Source organism: Vespula pensylvanica, chromosome 25, assembly GCF_014466175.1.
Source record: "Vespula pensylvanica isolate Volc-1 chromosome 25, ASM1446617v1, whole genome shotgun sequence".
NCBI classification, from domain to species: Eukaryota; Metazoa; Arthropoda; class Insecta; order Hymenoptera; family Vespidae; genus Vespula; species Vespula pensylvanica.
This window is the reverse complement of record NC_057709.1, coordinates 1410881-1427989: the sequence shown is the minus strand read 5'-3', so window position 1 is coordinate 1427989 and position 17109 is coordinate 1410881. Positions and strand designations below refer to the sequence as shown.

Below are 17109 nucleotides of genomic sequence, written 5' to 3'. Positions count from 1 at the left end.
TTTTCTTTGAATTTCTTGTTCTTATTGTATTCGTAGTATTCGTAGAAGGAGATTTCTTTCTCGTTGTTATTATTTTGAATGGCTCTGAATGATCTAATATAGTTTTGTCAATGAGTGATATAAACGTCTCTAAAGTGTTTTTGTTTGTTTATAATTTTCTTTTTTCCTTTTTTTTTTTTTTTTGCTAATTTGGAAAATTCTTTGCTTTATTTTATTTTTGATTTTATTATTATACGTGTGTGCTTATGTGTCTGTAATATTATATAAATTATTAATATAAATTGTTAATATTATTCTTCAAACATTTTTCTTTTTCGTTTCTGTCTTTTCTTTTTTTAATATAAAAAAATTTCTTTTATTTATCTTGCAAATTTTCTGAACTTTTTTATTTAATAAGAAAAAGTATTTTCTCTTTTTCTTTTGTACTTTTTTAATTTTAATATCTTGACGATATTAATTATTTATATTATTGGTTAATATATAATATATATTTTCTTTTTCTTAATTATTAAAATTTTTATAGTATAGAAAATTTATTTACTTACCATGAAAAGATTAGATGAAACAAATTCAATGCTTGGATACAAGTGTAAAGAATCCTTGGTGTTCTTCTTAGTAGCAATGGTTACAAAATACCTATGATCAAATTTATTAATTTATTTATCAATATATTCTATTAACATATTTGAAAAATTTTCTAAACTTTTATTTTAATATAAAAATAAATAAAGAAAATTTATTTACTCTTACCATTGATGGATTAGATGAAAAAGTTCAGAAGTTTAAAATAGAAATACAATAATCATTGAATCATGCTCGAATGTATTATACAGCCAACACTACTTCAATGTCTTGTCACTTTTGTTTGTAATAGTTTCTCTTGAAAATTTACACACACTGTAAAACATTTTTCTTATTTCAATCAATCGTTTCATGACTTTTAAATTAATATTTCTTCGATGATACTAAAAGTTAATTAAAATGATATAAAAACAAAACTATATTCAATCATAGCGCCAAAAGAAATTATAAAAGATTTATACTACCATGCATTATATTAATATTTAATTTGTTTATATATATTTTTAATATATAGTATGTTAATTAATTATGTTTAATTATAATATTTTTTTAGAAAATGTTAAATCAGAAAAATACTTTTATTTTAAAAAATGCATTTGCCATTGTGTATTTACACTCTATAAGTACAACTTGTGCTGCTGCTCGAGTACAAGTATTGGGAATACATAATATCACATGTACATATATATATGTACATACTAAATATATGCATATATGTATATGTATATAATATATATGTGTGTGTATATACATACATACATATATATATATAATACTTCTAAAATTACTTTCTGTTTTATATATACTTTTTTCCAGATATTAAGTAGCATTCAATTAAACGGAATTTTATATTAAAATATACATTTGTGATATACCCACAAAATTAAAGTACATACAAGATCACCGAACGTTATCTAAATCGTTTTCTATGAATAACCATTATTAATTACACGTTAATAATTTTTTAATATAAATTAAATATCCTTTCGAAGTTAATATACCACGACATTTAAGATGAATTTGATATTTAACAACCCAGTGTAGTGACACTGGCAAGCCAAATATTTCCTTCAATACGTCTTCTGGTAAAATTTCTACAAATTAAGAAAACTATGTTGTAGATTATAAAAATAACAATAATAATACATTTATTATATATATTAATTAATAATATTTACCAGATGGGTCGCTGTGAGTTAATAATTGCACATCATTCGCTTTAGAAAATTCTTGTAAGGCTGGCGGAACAATGCAACAAGTAGCTAAATTAATTTGTACGATATCAGGCTTGATCTGTATAAAAATAAATAATCCTTATCTATACGATTATAAAATAATTACAATTTATGTATATAAAAGAAGAAAAATATATATATAACATCGCTTACATTGGCCCATTGAAAGAATTCGATAAAAGTATTAGTATTTAAGTCACTCAATCCGACACTAGACAATTTTCCAATTTTCACATATTCTTCGACAGCTCTCCATAAAGATTTTAAAGACGTTAATATATCTTCAGAATCGTCTTTAATGCTATAAGCAATCACCAAGGATTCAATCGTATCCGTGTTCAAATTCTCAAAGACTAAAAGTTTTGACTTAATAATACTTATATATTTAAAGACAAAGCATATATATATATATATATAAATATTTTATACATATGTATTCACATACCTTTATTTAATGCATCCTTTAATGTGTCAGCTTCAGGAGACGAAACAAAAACTTTTACAGTTACTTTCAATTCTGCTCTTTCAGTATTTTCAATACCAATATCTCCTATACCGTTCATCTATATATAAAATGTTAACATTATTGATATATATATATTAATATCTTATCTTTAACTGAATAAACTATTTGAATATCGAAATAATCATTTACTTACAAACACGATATTGTCTCCTTGATTCTCTTTCTCTCTCAAAATGATCTTTAGCGTATCTACTAACTAGAAAAAAAAAAAAAATACACGTACTATTATTTGACAGCATAGAATGTACATAAATTAATAAAATTAAGAGATCAATAAGCATAACCAAACTAGAAAGAAAAAATGAAAGATGTGATAGACATATTGAAAATACGATGACATATTGAAAAATTGTTCTTAAAAGTAATAATTGTTTACTAACCTCATCTCTTGTATTCTGACTGGCCTTTTTTTTAGCTTCATCTAAAGAAAGTATATTGCCAGTATTAATTAATAAATTGCGAGACATTTTAATTAATTAAACGAATAATATTAAAAAAGATATAATTTCTTTTTTCTTTTTTCTTTTCTTCTTTCCTCACTCTCTCTCTCTCTCTCTCCCTCTCTCTCACTCCTCACTCATTCACTCTCACTCTTTCTCTCTTTATGTGAAGTATTCACTATTGCGTGATATTGGAAAATGTGATATTGACAATTACGACACTCAGTAGATAAAGAAAATCTACTCTCTGACGAACTGGTATTATCCAACCATTAATCATACGACATGATAGTTGTTTTTCAAAAGTTATCGAGTATAGAATGACAATTCAATTGTGTCATGTGCACACAGTGAGTTATTCAAAACTCTTACGTCATATTTTACGTATTATCTATGATATATGGTAAATATAATATGCTGACTGATAAAATTATTGGAAGTTAATTATTAATATTTAAATCTTTAATATTTGAATCTCTAATTGGCCATAAATTTAAATAATAAGATTATTAAAAAAAAATAAAATAATAATAATAATAATAATAATAATAATAATAATAATAATAATAATAATAATTTACGAAAGACTGATCTTTGAAAATTTGTTACTTTTTGTATTTAACACGTGCCAAATTATTTTAAAGAAATATGTATATTTTAATTTTACCAAACGATAATTATCGTTATAAATAAAACGATATGTAATTAATAAAAAATAAAGATAAAAAACGAACAAAAGGATTCTAATTTTTCATAAGTTAATAAGAGAAATTATTGTTATTATTTATAGAAAACTCATATTTTCGTAGAAGAAAATTCAAATTTCGCGGAATTTTCTTTCATGGATACGCCCATGAGAAACAATAGTTATTATAAATAAAATAACAAATGAAATTCATAAAGAAAAAAAAGAAAATCTCAATCTATCGTAAATCAAACTATCACAGATTGTTTCAATTAATTAACAAATACAAGATTTATTGTATATAACCACATAAAAACAATTAAATTTCGCGGCATTTTAATACGAAGAATCTGATTGGTCAGTAACAAAAAAAAGTAGATTTTATCGGTCAATTTGACGAATGAACTATCATTGTTCTGTTTTCAACCATATAACGTTCTAGTATCCTATAAAAACAAATCGAAAATTAAAAAAATAGTTACGGTGTTATCTGTTAAACAAAATGTCAACTCTCTAAATCAGTTAATCCACGACGTTGAGATAGTGATAAGCAAAAAGAACGAATATTGATTATCATTATTGTTCCTTAATTGGTATAATCATTCGAGTAGGATTGTGATCGGTGTAATAAAAAGAAAGAAAGAAATTTGAAAAAAATGCCGATTGATATTCCTGCATTTGCTTATGCCGCAGCTGTTGCCGGTGGTGGCATTTTAGGTTACGTAAAATCACGTAAGTTTATTATTATTATTTTATTTTATATATATATATATATATATATATATATATATATAATTTATAATATTACAAATGTTGTGATCACTTTATTAAATGATTTTTTTTGTATCATGTACTGTTAAGATAACTTTGCGATAAGAAAATATTGTATAAACAACGTATAAATTTTTGCAGTTAGATTATCATTCTTATTGGTACTTACTTTACACAGATTCTATTCCATCACTTGCTGCTGGTTTGATTTTTGGATCCGCACTTAGCTATGGAGCTTTTCAAACGTCTATGGATCCTGCTAATGTTGGAGTTTTCTTAGGAACAACTACAACGTTAGGTGGTCTTATGGGATATCGTTTTTATAACACTGGAAAGATTATGCCAGCTGGAGTGATAACGATATTAAGGTATATGTGTATATACATAACATCTTTTATTTTAGTATAGAATAAAGATAAAGTAACTTATTCTGTTATTGTTACAGCGCTGTAATGATGGTAAGGACAATCACAAGATATTTTTCACCACCTGTAAAATCAAATTAAACTACCAGCATTAAACAAGTATACATACACATATATATATACATATATAATCCAGTCTCAAATGTAAATAAATATTTTATTCAGTTCAAAAGTATATATACATATATATATATATATATGTTTATTTCTTTATATAATTATTGCAGTAATCATTTCTATGTATAATATACTTAGAATATTTTTATAGAATAAATTGAATGTAATCTTATTCATTGTTATATGATAATAGTAATAACAATGATGATAATAACAATAATATAATCAACCAATCAAATTACAGTGTTGAGTATCGATTAAATACGAAACAATCCTATTGGTTAACTTACGACGTAGTTGCGATAATAATGAAACCCGATTGGTCGGTGTAAGAAAAGGTTAGAATATCGTAGGAAATATCGAGAGAGAAATCTCGAACGTGCGATTAATCGATTCTATTATTAAAGAACGTCTTTACGAACCCATCATCGAGACTCATTCTTAATGGTGGTTGTGTGTTCGGTTGGATGGTGAATTCGCGATTCTTTGCATACTTTTGTTAATATATACGAAATAGAGGAAGTTTATTTGGAATAATATACGATCCATTAACGTTAGAATGTTCGTTCGTGACGCATAAGCTGTTACGAACGTTTAAACGAATGTACGCTTTCGATATTTTGTCGAATAAGTCGTTCGCGATTCAATACCGTAAGCACTGGTCGCCGTACGAACGAAGTTTTCATATTTTTCGAACGTTCTGACTGATTTTTGGGATCAAGTCACCGAAAACTTCCATCATTCCGTCAATAACCGAGTGCCGACCCGCTGGGTGGCGATCGTTCGATAAGGTATGTTATTTTATTGTTACGTAGATATATACTTTTTAATGGATTTATTTTTATTATCTTTTTTTTTTTCTTTTTTCCTCTCTCTCTTTCTCTCTCTCTCTCTCTCTCGCTCTCTCTCTCTCTTTCTCATTCTTTTTTCTTTTATCTCTTTTTCTTTTTTATTCTACACAACGATGGAGGGGTTCATTGTTACGTCAAAAGTGTAACGTGTGATCACTTTTATAAGACATGATGATTCATATCACATGATATATTTTCTTATCTTTTGTTTGTATATAAGAAATTTTCGTTATTTTTTTTCTCATTATGCGATTGTATATTATTGAAAAGGTCACAGATGTTAAAGGGTATGGTTATTCCATGTACATGACAAATTTTAATATTTATAACTCTTTGTCATTATTAATTCTTTCTCTCTCTTTCTCTTTATATATATATATATATATATATATATATATATATGTATATATATAATTTTCGATTACCTAGAAATCTCAATTACCTGTCTACATTATTTATTACATCGACGTTAGATAGTTTTCATAATTTGCGAGTATTGTATTAAATCTTTGGGATTAAATATTCTCGATTAACGTTTAGATTAATTTTTTGTAACCGTTTGAAATATTATTCATATGTTTTCTATGATTTTTATCGAATTGACGTTAAAAACTTTTCTTGATCTTTAAGATTTCTAATACGATTTGTAAAACGAATAAATTTTTGATAAGAAATATTTTTTTTTTAATTATTCTTGTTCTACTACGACATTATTTATATATACTTTCTGATGACTTATATTGAATTAACGTTAGAAACTTTTTCATGCGATCTTCGGAATATTTTGAAATTTGTTCGATTGAAATTACCAAGAAATATTTTTCATTTTACTGAGATATATCTCTCTCAAAAGCTATACATTCTTTGTTTCAAAACATTCATATCTGTACAACGATTAAACTCTTATATATTTGTATCTTGATAAGATGATGTTTATGGAACAGCTGCACATATATCTTTGACTTTTCTTGATCTGACGGTATCTAATTTAGTCTGGTATTTCTTCTTCTAACTAGTAATATCATCATTATTATTATATCAGTTGAACGATTCTATTCAATGTATCTTTTAAATTCAAATGTTATACGTACTTTGTTAAATTATGTCTCGTATAATTAAAACTATTAAAATATTATAAATCAATTGAATAGTTTCTTTTAATTATATATGAAAATACTAAATGACAGATACATTATGTCATCCAAGTATTTCTAATCTTGTTATCTTTCAAGATGAAAATATGGTTTATAATAATAGAGAAATAATCAATTTTATACTTATCATTTATCAAATCATATTTGCACGCTCACATCATACATATAGTAACTATACTAAGATAATAAAATGAAGTAGCTCGATTTGAAAATGATATCGTAATAGTATTTATACACCTTCTATCTTAATCTAATGATCTTGATAATATACGAGTATATTTTATCAAAGATATTTCCCTACCCCCTATGGATTCTGTTTCTGAGTGACGTGTGCATATTTCCCCTCTTCCACTTCTGATCAAAGTTTTATGGACCATGTACCTCTTAGCCGTCAGATAAGATTCATTACACACAAAGTAGTCTTGGAACAAGGCGGAAACTGCCTGATAATACTTATCTTATACGTATAAATAGTGGTCCAAATAATACTTTCTGATTCAGTATTCCTCAAAATTTTCACGAGTTTGAAAGTCTAATTCTGTTTAAAGTTTAATTTGAATCCTTTTTTGTTCTCACTCTCTTATAATTCGTGAATTCTTTTTACTTCGTGTTAATAATTATTGTATTACATTATATTGATAATATATTTGAATTAACTTAAGAAAATAAAATAAATCAAATAAAACAAGCACAATTTACGTGCTGCGAATTTTTTTATTGCATGTGTGATATACACAGCACGAGAATTACGCTCCATACTCAGGTAGGATATATAATTATAAAATTAAAATTAAAAATATTCGTTTCTATCATCGTATAATCAAATTTTTATATATATTTACTGGTTTTCTTGATATCTATAGATATTTTTTTACAATAAGTTATTTTGTCAAAGTATAATTAATTACAATAAAATTTTTTTTAATATTTTAATATATTTTTGGTATCAAACAATGTTCAAATAAAAAAAGAAATGTTAAAAATGTTTTGAATCGATTTTTTGTTGAAATTAAGTTATTACTATTAATTTTATTACTATTAATTATTATTACTGTTAATTTTATTAAAAAAAAGAGTTATTTAAGTTCTGTGTATTAGGGATATTATGTTAATAAAATAATTATTATAAATTATAATTTCTTCAATATTAATTTTTACATATATGTATCTAGTCTTAGAAAGTTATAAATTTGATGGGCCATATCTCATCATCAATCATCTAGCATATGCGATAAGATAAAATATTTCTATGTAACGATTTATTGTTTTTCTCCTTTTTTTTTATCTTATTACTAGAGATTTGTCTGGTTGATATTAATCTGTACATTATCTTTTTATGGAATTTTTCTTTTATTAGATCTATATTTCATTTATTTCATATGCATTAAAATTATCAAAGTGATTGATAGTATTATATGAAATATTTAATCGTACAGTGTCGTACATATTGTATAGTGGCTTTAATGAATTTATATTTTTATTCATTCATTCATTCATTCATTCATTCATTCATTCATTATATCTTTCTTTCTTTTTTTATTTACAGGGTTCTCTCTGTGATAGGCTGGTAAGCCAGTCTACTGGTGGGTGTGCAACCAACAGCGGCAACTGGAAGTTGGCCCTGAACGCAGAGCCCCCGTGGCTTTGCTAGCACCCCCACAGTGATCTTGTCTTAATCCGCCTCCTCACGACTCAACCAATTCTTGTTGACAGCTGCCTCGTATGTGTACTTTTTTAATTAAAATATAAGTCGTTTGATAATTTCAAACGCTTACAATTTATATAAAATAATGATAATAATAATAATTATTATAATCTCTTTTTTTTCCTTTTAGTTTGCTGCCTAGCCCCTACAGAGTACCATTTAAGTCTTTGAAAAAAAAAAAAAGCATTCAACATGAAGGTAACAAATTTGGATGAACGTATCCATGTGTTGGACAATGACTCAAATGTCATGACCGTCATCAAAGATATTGCAATGAGTGGATTGCAAGAAGAAGCTTTCTATGTACTTGACATTGGAGATATTGTGCGCAAACATCAAATTTGGAAAGAGAAACTGCCACGCGTTGATCCATATTATGGTAAATTTTAAATAATTAATATATATAGTTTATGTATTATAACAATAATTAAAAATCTTATTAATCCTGTAATTATAGCTGTCAAGTGTAACGATAATTTAATTGTAATTGAAGTCCTGGCTGCACTTGGAATTGGATTCGATTGTGCTTCTAAAGTATGTATAATACTTAATTTATATACATATATATATATATATATTTTATATAAAATACTAATTTTTATATTAAATATTTAGACTGAAATTAATAAGGTATTAAGTACTGGAGTCGATCCATCCAGAATCATATTTGCTAATCCTGCTAAACCAGCTTCACATATTCGTCATGCTGCTGCTATGGGAGTTGATACAATGACAGTAGATAATGAAAGCGAACTGCATAAAATCAAAAAGCTTTTCCCAACGGCTAAGGTAATTGTCGTTAAACATGAATACCTATTTCTTCTTTTTTCTTTGAACAAATCAATCATACAATTCTCTTATTCTTCTACAGATTGTAATTCGAATTCGTTGCGATGCAGAAGTAGCTCAGTGTCAACTCGGTATGAAATTTGGTTGCGATCCAACACAGGAAGCTCCTAATCTTTTGCGACTTGCAAGTATATTAAATTTGGATGTCGTTGGTATAAGCTTCCACGTTGGATCAGGATGTCAGGATCCACCTGTTTATCAACGAGCTATTCATCATGCAAGATTATTATTTGATTTGGCATCTGACCTTGGATTTAATCCATATCTATTAGATATCGGTGGTGGTTATCCAGGAAATAAAGGAAGTAGTATTGACAAAATTGCTGATGTTATCAACAAAGCTCTCGATGAATATTTTAACAGTGAGTAATAAATTGTTTCGAATTTTAATCAATATTGAATTAATTTTCAAAAAATAATAAATAATAAATATTTAGCCGATGCCGTACACATAATTGCTGAACCTGGTAGATTCTACGTAGCATCTGCATTTACTTTAGCCACAAGTATTCACAGCAAGCGTTCAGTGCGTGGTGATGAAAATTCTCCAAATTCAATAACGCACAATATGTATTATATCAATGATGGCGTTTATGGATCTTTCAATTGTTTATTATATGATCATCAACGTGTAACACCCCTTCCCCTCAAGGTAAGAATAATCAATCAAGTATCTATGATTGTGAAAGGATTTTTTATAATTAGATAAAAAAGAATATTTTTATTCATAATAGAACGGTTGTGGAAAAATGATTCCCTCAAGTATTTGGGGACCGACCTGTGACGGTCTAGATCAAGTTGTTGAAAATATTCTTCTATATGAGATGGATCTTGGCGATTGGATTATTTTTGAAAATATGGGTGCATATACATTGCCTGTAGCTTCACCATTTAACGGGTTCCCAGTACCAAAAGTTCATGTTGTTGCTGATGAAAGTATTTGGTAAGAACATAGAATGCTTTTTTTTTTTTTTTACACATTGCAATAATAATTTTTAATTTATTATTTATTATTGATTTATTTACTTATTTCTTTTTTTTTCTCTCTCTAATTTCATTTTTATAGGCTCTTACTGAAAGATGCATTACCCTTAACCGAAGATCACTTTGTAATCGGTAACACACCAGCTAACTTACGACTTGGCCTGGACATTGGAGGAACTGATATCGATGCATGGAATAACCCAACAACAATTGAATTAGCATCCGCTGAAATGTTAACAGAAGATGCAACAACATCATCGCCATTCATCTATGATTATGTTGAGGTCGATCCACTTAATTAATGTCTACAAAAAAGAAAAAAGAATAAGCAAACAAACAGCTTTATACGGTAAATGATAAACTCGCCAGCTTATTAATCGTATTAACGAACTAATATTATTAATGATATAATCGCATTTTTTCTATTTCCAATTACAAAGAAAACAAATGTGCTATGAATTTTTATTACACAAATTTTCGTTTAATTTTCAATTGAAATATTCTTTTTCTCTTTTCTCTTTTTTTCTTTCCTTTTCTTTTTTTTTCTTTTCTTTTCTTTTCTTTTCTTCTTTCTTTTTCTTTTTTGAAAAGAGATATTATTTTGATTCAAATTTTTATCATAGGTATGTGTGTATATATATATATATATATTTTTTTTTCATCGTAAGTTTTTAAATGAGAAAAGGCACACATTCAAACGCCAAAACGTCCATAATTAAATTTTATTTCCTTTCATTGTACATTTAACACATGATATAATATATTACACTATATGTTGCAAAAAAAGAAAAAAGGAAAAAAAAAGAAGAAAAAGAAAAAAAAATACAGTCACTTATCTGCGTCACACAAATTAGTGTTACAAAATGTTTAGGATGCATGCCACATGTATATGCAATAGAAAAACAGAGAAAAGAAATGGAGAGATGATAGAGAAGAAAGGAGGGAAGGGAAAAAAGTAAGAAAATGCAAAAAAAGTTGTTGTAGCTTCTTTACATTTTAGACGTAGGCTATTCGCCCATATATATATATATATATATATATATATATATATATATATATATAAAGAGAAAGAGAGAGAAAGGGAGAGATCGATGTTAATTATACAAAAATAATATCTTCTTCCTAAATGTTCTAAAATACATTTTGCATGTTACAAACACACAGATACATACATGTGCGCACACATACATAATATATTACATCGATGTGTGTGTGTGTGTGTGTGTGTGTATCCTAATTTGATTTGTGTATGTGTATCATTATATATATTACAAGACGAGTTTAAACGCATATATAAGCTTTATATGTATTTATACACGTATGTATGTATATATGTAATAGATGGATATACATTTACAGATACATCACATACATACATAAATACATACATACATACATACATACATACATACATACATACATACATACATACGTACGTACGTACGTACGTACATACATACATACATACATACATACATACATACATACATACATACATACATACATACATACATATATACATACATATATACATATGTGACATCTGATTGCACAATTATTATTATTATTATTATTATTTTTTTTTTTTTTTTTTAATAATTTTTTTCTTTCTTAAAAAAAGTTTATATACACACACACACACACACATATATATACTTAACATGCATTGATATGTTTTTGTCGATTCAAAAGAAAAAAGTAAAAAAGAAAAAAAAAGAGAGAAAAAAAGAATCAAAAACAAAGCAAAAAAAGCTTAGTAGGTAACAATTAACTTACAAAAGGGTTAAAGAGAGAAAAAAATATTTAAAAAAAAAAAGAAAAAAAAGAAAGAAAGAAAAAAAAATAATAAAAATAAAAATAATAATAAAAAAAATAAAATAAAAATAAAATAAAAGTAGCCAAGAAGAAGAAAGAGAGTCGGTGATGTGGTGGTAGAGGGGGGAAGGTGGAAGTAAACGTATGATTTAGGATTTGAAAAGTGACGTCATATGTGCAACACTTATGTAATAACAATAACAAAAAAAATAAGCGGCACAAATATTTCTTATACTTTTGACTTTTCTCTTATAAAGAAGAGAAAAATTGGAAATCGATGCAGAAAACAAAAAGCATAACAAACGGCAAATGAAAAAGAAAAAGAAAGAAAAAAAAGAATATATATATGTATATATATATACATATATATATATATACATATATAAAATAAAAATAATAAATAAAAAAGGAAGGAAAGAACATACGATAATATTAATTATAATAATTTTAAACAAACTCTGTAGGATTGCTAGGGACTTATAAGGCATTGAGGCAGCTGTCACAGAAAACAAACGACGATTAGTTTCTTATTAATTATTATACCCTGATTGTATTATATATATATTATGTATATATATATACACAGATACATGTGTGTATATATATATATGTATATCTATCAGCTATTATTATTATTATATATAATTGTTAATTAATTAATTATTAATATCAATTTAAAAAAGTAATAAAAAAAAAGAAAAAAAAAAAAACGTGTAATGAAATATTCGAAGCCAATACAGCTACTTCTAGATAAAAACAAGAAAAAACGATAGTAGAAATCTTTTTTACCGTCCTACGATAATCCTAATTCCATTTTCTTGTTTTTGTTTTTATTTATTTATTTATTTATTTATTTTTTAACATTTCAATTTTCGATAAGGAAAATATATAAATATATGTATATTTATTTAGTATATCAAACTATTATATATTATATTAACTGTTATTACTATAATTATTATATATAATTGATAATTAATTAATTATTAATATCAATTCGTAATAAAATAAGATAAAATTTGTAATGAAATATTCGAAGTTAATTTCTAAGTAAAAGGATAGAATACGAAAATAGAAGAGATCTTCTTTATCATATGTCGGTAATCTTTATACAAGTTTTCTTTTAATATTTGAATTTTCAATAAATACCGATGTAAAATCTCCGTCGATGTTAAAGATCTGAGAGTGAAAGCAAATGAGATTTCTTTTTCATTCTCATTATTATTATTATTATTATTATTATATAAATTAATGAATTAATTATTTATATAAATTTAATGATTTAAAACGAAGAAGAAACAAATGCACGCGTAATGATATATTCTAATCGAATATATTTTGATTAAAAAACGAAACGAAGATAGTAGAAATCTTCTTTATCGTTTGTCGATAATTCTTGTACGATTTTTCAAAAATATATTAATTTTTGAACAATATCCGATAGTAATATAAACATCTCGATTGATTTTAGAAATCTAAAAGTGAAAGCAGATATTTGAACAACGAAATCTTACTTATTTTTTCTTCTTTTTTTTTCTTTCATTTTTTTAAAACTTTTTTCTCAATTTTTTTTTTTTCTTTTTCTTGAATGTACAAATTACGTAGAATCGGATATTACGCAACGGTCTCAGGAACTTTCTACTTTCTATAGAGACAAATCTACAACTGAATGCTATGTAATGATTATTATTACTATTATTATTATTATTATTATTAATAATAATATTATTATTATTATCATTATTGTACTGCGCGAGAATAAGTATAATTTCTAAAAGACAAAGATTACCGACCGTGTATCAAAAATCGGACCTTTTTTCTCGGCCATTTAATACGTGTGAGCGAGAGAGAGAGAGATAGAGAGATAGTGAGATAGATAGAGATAAAGATTGAGTGACTATATAAGTGACTATAGTGACTGTTAAGTTAAAAGCGAACGTTCGAGGAGAAGTAAAAGTGTTTGCGAGAGAGTGAGCGTGACCTTTCGATCATTCTACATTGGGTTCGGGTTCATTCGGAATCTACGGAACGAATACGCGGTTTTCCTATATTACAAGAACGCGAAAATATAAGTAGAATCAAATTTAATACGCTTTCGCGTATTTGTTTAAATGAAAAAACGAGCTTATTTTTATATTCTTTTAAAAATCTTTGAAAGATCTTTAAAAATCTTTTTAAAAAGGTTTGTTTCTTTTTTCTTCTTTCTTTTTTATTTATTTATTCATTCATTCACTCATTACTTTTTAATTCGTTTTCGTGTGATTTAAAATTAATTAAAAATTAATAGAGATCGATGATATTAAAAATAAATGAATAAATAAATAAATAAATAAATAAGTAAGTAAGTAAGTAAGTAAGTAAGTAAATAAATTAAGAGAGGATATTTATGATATTATGACATGAAAGATAAATAAATTAATATATTTAAAAAAAATATCGGATTTAAAATATTAAAAAAAAAAAAAAAAGAAAAAAATTAATAACAAAGAATGAAAAGGAAATAGTAAGGAGATTCGTGAGATTAATAAAGAAAAATAAGGAGAAAATATTAATAGAATGATAACAATATAGTGGAAATAAATTTGACGTTAAAGAAGAAATAAATAAGAAAAGAAGAATGTAAATGAATTGAAATAGCAAAAATGTATGACAACTGAAAGCAAATAAATAAATAAAGAAGAATAATAGAGAGTTATGTCGTTTAACGAAATGAGAAAATGAATGAAAAACATGAATAAAATAAGAATAAATAATGAATAAAAGACAAGTAAAGTAAAACAAAGCAAACAAAAAAAAGTAAAAAAAAAAATAAAAATAAAAATAAAAAAGAACATCCAAAAGGAGAATGACGAACGAAGGTAGTAAAAGAAAAAAAAAAATAAATAAATAAATAAAAAAGAATGAAAAAAAAAAAAATAAAAAATGAAAAGGAAAAACAACGGATACGGATTCGGATGATAGTTTGCGGATATGCGTTAGCAGTTATTCATATGAACCGGATAACGTGATATCTAACTAGAGATTAAAATTGGCCAAGGTTTTGGACAATGAAAAGTGCAATGCAGCAATACTGCGAGCAAGTAAGCAAGCAAGCAAGCGAACAAGCAAGTAAGCAAGCAAGCAAGCAACCGAACAGTCACGGTCTCCGTTATGCACTCTCCGTGAAAGGTATACTTTTCTAACGAAGCAGTCCGCGGCATAGAGCGGGGCCGTCTAACCGGATAGTTACACAATAATTATTACCGATCCTTCCTCTTCTTCTTATTCTTCTTCTTCTTCTATTCTTATTTCTCTCTCTCTCTCTTTTTTTCTCTATTTTTAATTCATTTTTTTCTTTATTCGTGCTTTCATATTTCATTTTCTTTATTCATATTCTTTTCTCTATTTTCTTTCTGTTTTATTATCTATTCTTTTTATTTTTATTCTTATTCTTCTATTCTTATTTCTCTCTCTCTCTCTTTTTTTCTCTATTTTTCATTTATTTTTTTCTTTATTCGTGCTTTCATATTTCATTTTCTTTATTCATATTCTTTTCTCTATTTTCTTTCTGTTTTATTATCTATTCTTCTTATTTTTATTCTTATTCTTCTATTCTTATTTCTCTCTCTTTTTTTCTCTATTTTTCATTTATTTTTTTTCTTTATTCGTGCTTTCATATTTCATTTTCTTTATTCATATTCTTTTCTCTATTTTCTTTCTGTTTTATTATCTATTCTTCTTATTTTTATTCTTATTCTTCTATTCTTATTCTTTCTATCTCTCTCTTTCTTTTTTTCTCTATTTTACATTCATTTTTTCCTTTATTCAAGTTTTCATTTCTCATTTTCTTTATTCATATTCTTTTTTCTATTTTCTTTCTGTTTTATTATCTATTCTTCTTATTTTTATTCTTATTCTTCTATTCTTATTTCTCTCTCTTTCTCTCTCTTTTTTCTCTATTTTTCATTTTTTTTTTCTTTATTCGTGCTTTCATATTTCATTTTCTTTATTCATATTCTTTTTTCTATTTTCTTTTTGTTTTATTATCTATTCTTCTTCTTCTTCTTCTTCTTCTTTTATTCTTATTTCTTTCTTTTCTCTCTCTCTCTCTCTCTCTCTCCTTTTTTTCTCCATTTTTCATTCATTTTTTTTCTTTATTCATTCTTTCACTCGTATTCTTTTTTCTATTTTCTTTGCGTTTTATTTTATATTCTTGTTATTCTTATTCTTTTTCTTCTATTCTTATCTCTCTCTCTCTCTCTCTCTCTCTCTCTCTCTCTCTCTCTCTCTCTCTCTCTCTCTCTCTCTCTCTCTCTCTCTCTCTCCTTTATTCCTCCATTTTTCATTGATTTTTGTATTTTTATTTTTCTTCCTTTTTATTTCTTCTAATTCTTTTTTTTTCTGTATTCATTTTTTCGTCCATATTCTTTTTTTATTTTCTTTTTGTTTTATTTTTCTATTCTTATTCTTCTTTTATTCTTATTTCTTTTTGTCTCTTCTTTTCTTTCTCCGTTTTTCATACATTTTTGTATTTTCATTATTCTTCCTTTTTATTTTTTCTATTCTTTTTTCTTCATTCATTTCTTCATCCATATTTTTTTTAATATCTCTCTTATCTTTTATACAGATTTAAAAATATCCGATAAGAAAAACGGAAGGAGGGAAAAAAAGAAAAAAAAGAAGAAATCGAATCTTTTTGTTTTTTATATTATATATATAAATATATATATTATTAAATTTTATTCTTATTTTTTAATAAATATCGACAAAAACTTCTTCCGACCAAACGAAGAAAAAGATGATGTAGAAGGAATCGCATCTTCATTTTTTATTCTTTTTATTTTTTTTTATCTTCAGTCAATACCAAGAATATTAAAAAAAAAAATATTTACAATGAAATAAATCATTAAAATATGAAATTAATGTGTGTGTGTGTGTGTGAGTGTGTTTTGATCATTTCGTTTACGATTTCTCCAATAATTTTAGATCTT

At 25.6% G+C, this 17109-nt stretch overlaps 3 protein-coding genes and 1 long non-coding RNA gene across 7 annotated transcripts in view; 2 read left to right on the top strand and 2 right to left on the bottom strand.

Annotated features, from left to right (window-relative positions):
- Positions 1-987, bottom strand: part of LOC122637365 — a 6999-nt gene extending 6012 nt beyond the window's left edge. For all 3 annotated transcript variants that reach the window (XR_006329227.1, XR_006329225.1, XR_006329226.1), the window contains exons 1-2: positions 751-987; positions 546-636 (exon numbers count right to left, since the gene is read on the bottom strand). This is a non-coding gene — a long non-coding RNA (uncharacterized LOC122637365). The remainder of the gene's footprint in view (positions 1-545; positions 637-750) is intronic.
- A 154-nt stretch (positions 988-1141) lies between these two features.
- On the bottom strand, positions 1142-2875 carry LOC122637358 (glutamate--cysteine ligase regulatory subunit). Its single transcript, XM_043829447.1, has 6 exons — positions 2724-2875; positions 2477-2539; positions 2263-2380; positions 1971-2170; positions 1761-1875; positions 1142-1676 (listed from the first exon to the last, which is right to left on the bottom strand). Exons 1-6 carry the CDS (start codon positions 2808-2810, stop codon positions 1525-1527), a joined length of 735 nt encoding a protein of 244 aa, XP_043685382.1. The 5' UTR covers positions 2811-2875; the 3' UTR covers positions 1142-1524.
- Positions 2876-3889: 1014 nt separating this feature from the next.
- Positions 3890-5017, top strand: LOC122637362 (transmembrane protein 14C). Its single transcript, XM_043829452.1, has 3 exons — positions 3890-4200; positions 4418-4607; positions 4685-5017. Exons 1-3 carry the CDS (start codon positions 4125-4127, stop codon positions 4743-4745), a joined length of 327 nt encoding a protein of 108 aa, XP_043685387.1. The 5' UTR covers positions 3890-4124; the 3' UTR covers positions 4746-5017.
- Positions 5018-5203: 186 nt separating this feature from the next.
- LOC122637353 (ornithine decarboxylase-like) lies at positions 5204-10822 on the top strand. Of its 2 annotated transcripts, none has more exons than XM_043829441.1 (9): positions 5204-5572; positions 8333-8506; positions 8622-8870; positions 8949-9025; positions 9107-9280; positions 9363-9702; positions 9778-9992; positions 10075-10283; positions 10407-10822. In XM_043829441.1, exons 3-9 carry the CDS (start codon positions 8684-8686, stop codon positions 10624-10626), a joined length of 1422 nt encoding a protein of 473 aa, XP_043685376.1. In that variant the 5' UTR covers positions 5204-5572; positions 8333-8506; positions 8622-8683; the 3' UTR covers positions 10627-10822. The 2 variants fall into 2 exon arrangements, with proteins under 2 accessions (XP_043685376.1, XP_043685377.1); XM_043829442.1 differs by lacking the exon at positions 5204-5572 and adding an exon at positions 7042-7549.
- Positions 10823-17109: the final 6287 nt, after the last annotated feature.

What these genes read in the sequence shown, in the direction of transcription:
- LOC122637358 (XM_043829447.1), bottom strand. Translation starts at nt 2,810, where the DNA reads ATGTCTCGCAATTTATTAATTAATACTGGCAATATACTTTCTTTAGAT. An exon ending in AAGGAGACAATATCGTGTTT is followed by an intron (nt 2,381 to 2,476) that starts GTAAGTAAATGA and finishes TTTTATATATAG; the next exon opens with ATGAACGGTATAGGAGATAT. An exon ending in AACTCACAGCGACCCATCTG is followed by an intron (nt 1,677 to 1,760) that starts GTAAATATTATT and finishes CTTAATTTGTAG; the next exon opens with AAATTTTACCAGAAGACGTA.
- LOC122637362 (XM_043829452.1), top strand. Translation starts at nt 4,125, where the DNA reads ATGCCGATTGATATTCCTGCATTTGCTTATGCCGCAGCTGTTGCCGGT. An exon ending in TTTAGGTTACGTAAAATCAC is followed by an intron (nt 4,201 to 4,417) that starts GTAAGTTTATTA and finishes TACTTTACACAG; the next exon opens with ATTCTATTCCATCACTTGCT. An exon ending in GGAGTGATAACGATATTAAG is followed by an intron (nt 4,608 to 4,684) that starts GTATATGTGTAT and finishes TTATTGTTACAG; the next exon opens with CGCTGTAATGATGGTAAGGA.
- LOC122637353 (XM_043829441.1), top strand. Translation starts at nt 8,684, where the DNA reads ATGAAGGTAACAAATTTGGATGAACGTATCCATGTGTTGGACAATGAC. An exon ending in ACGCGTTGATCCATATTATG is followed by an intron (nt 8,871 to 8,948) that starts GTAAATTTTAAA and finishes CTGTAATTATAG; the next exon opens with CTGTCAAGTGTAACGATAAT. An exon ending in TCTCGATGAATATTTTAACA is followed by an intron (nt 9,703 to 9,777) that starts GTGAGTAATAAA and finishes ATAAATATTTAG; the next exon opens with CCGATGCCGTACACATAATT.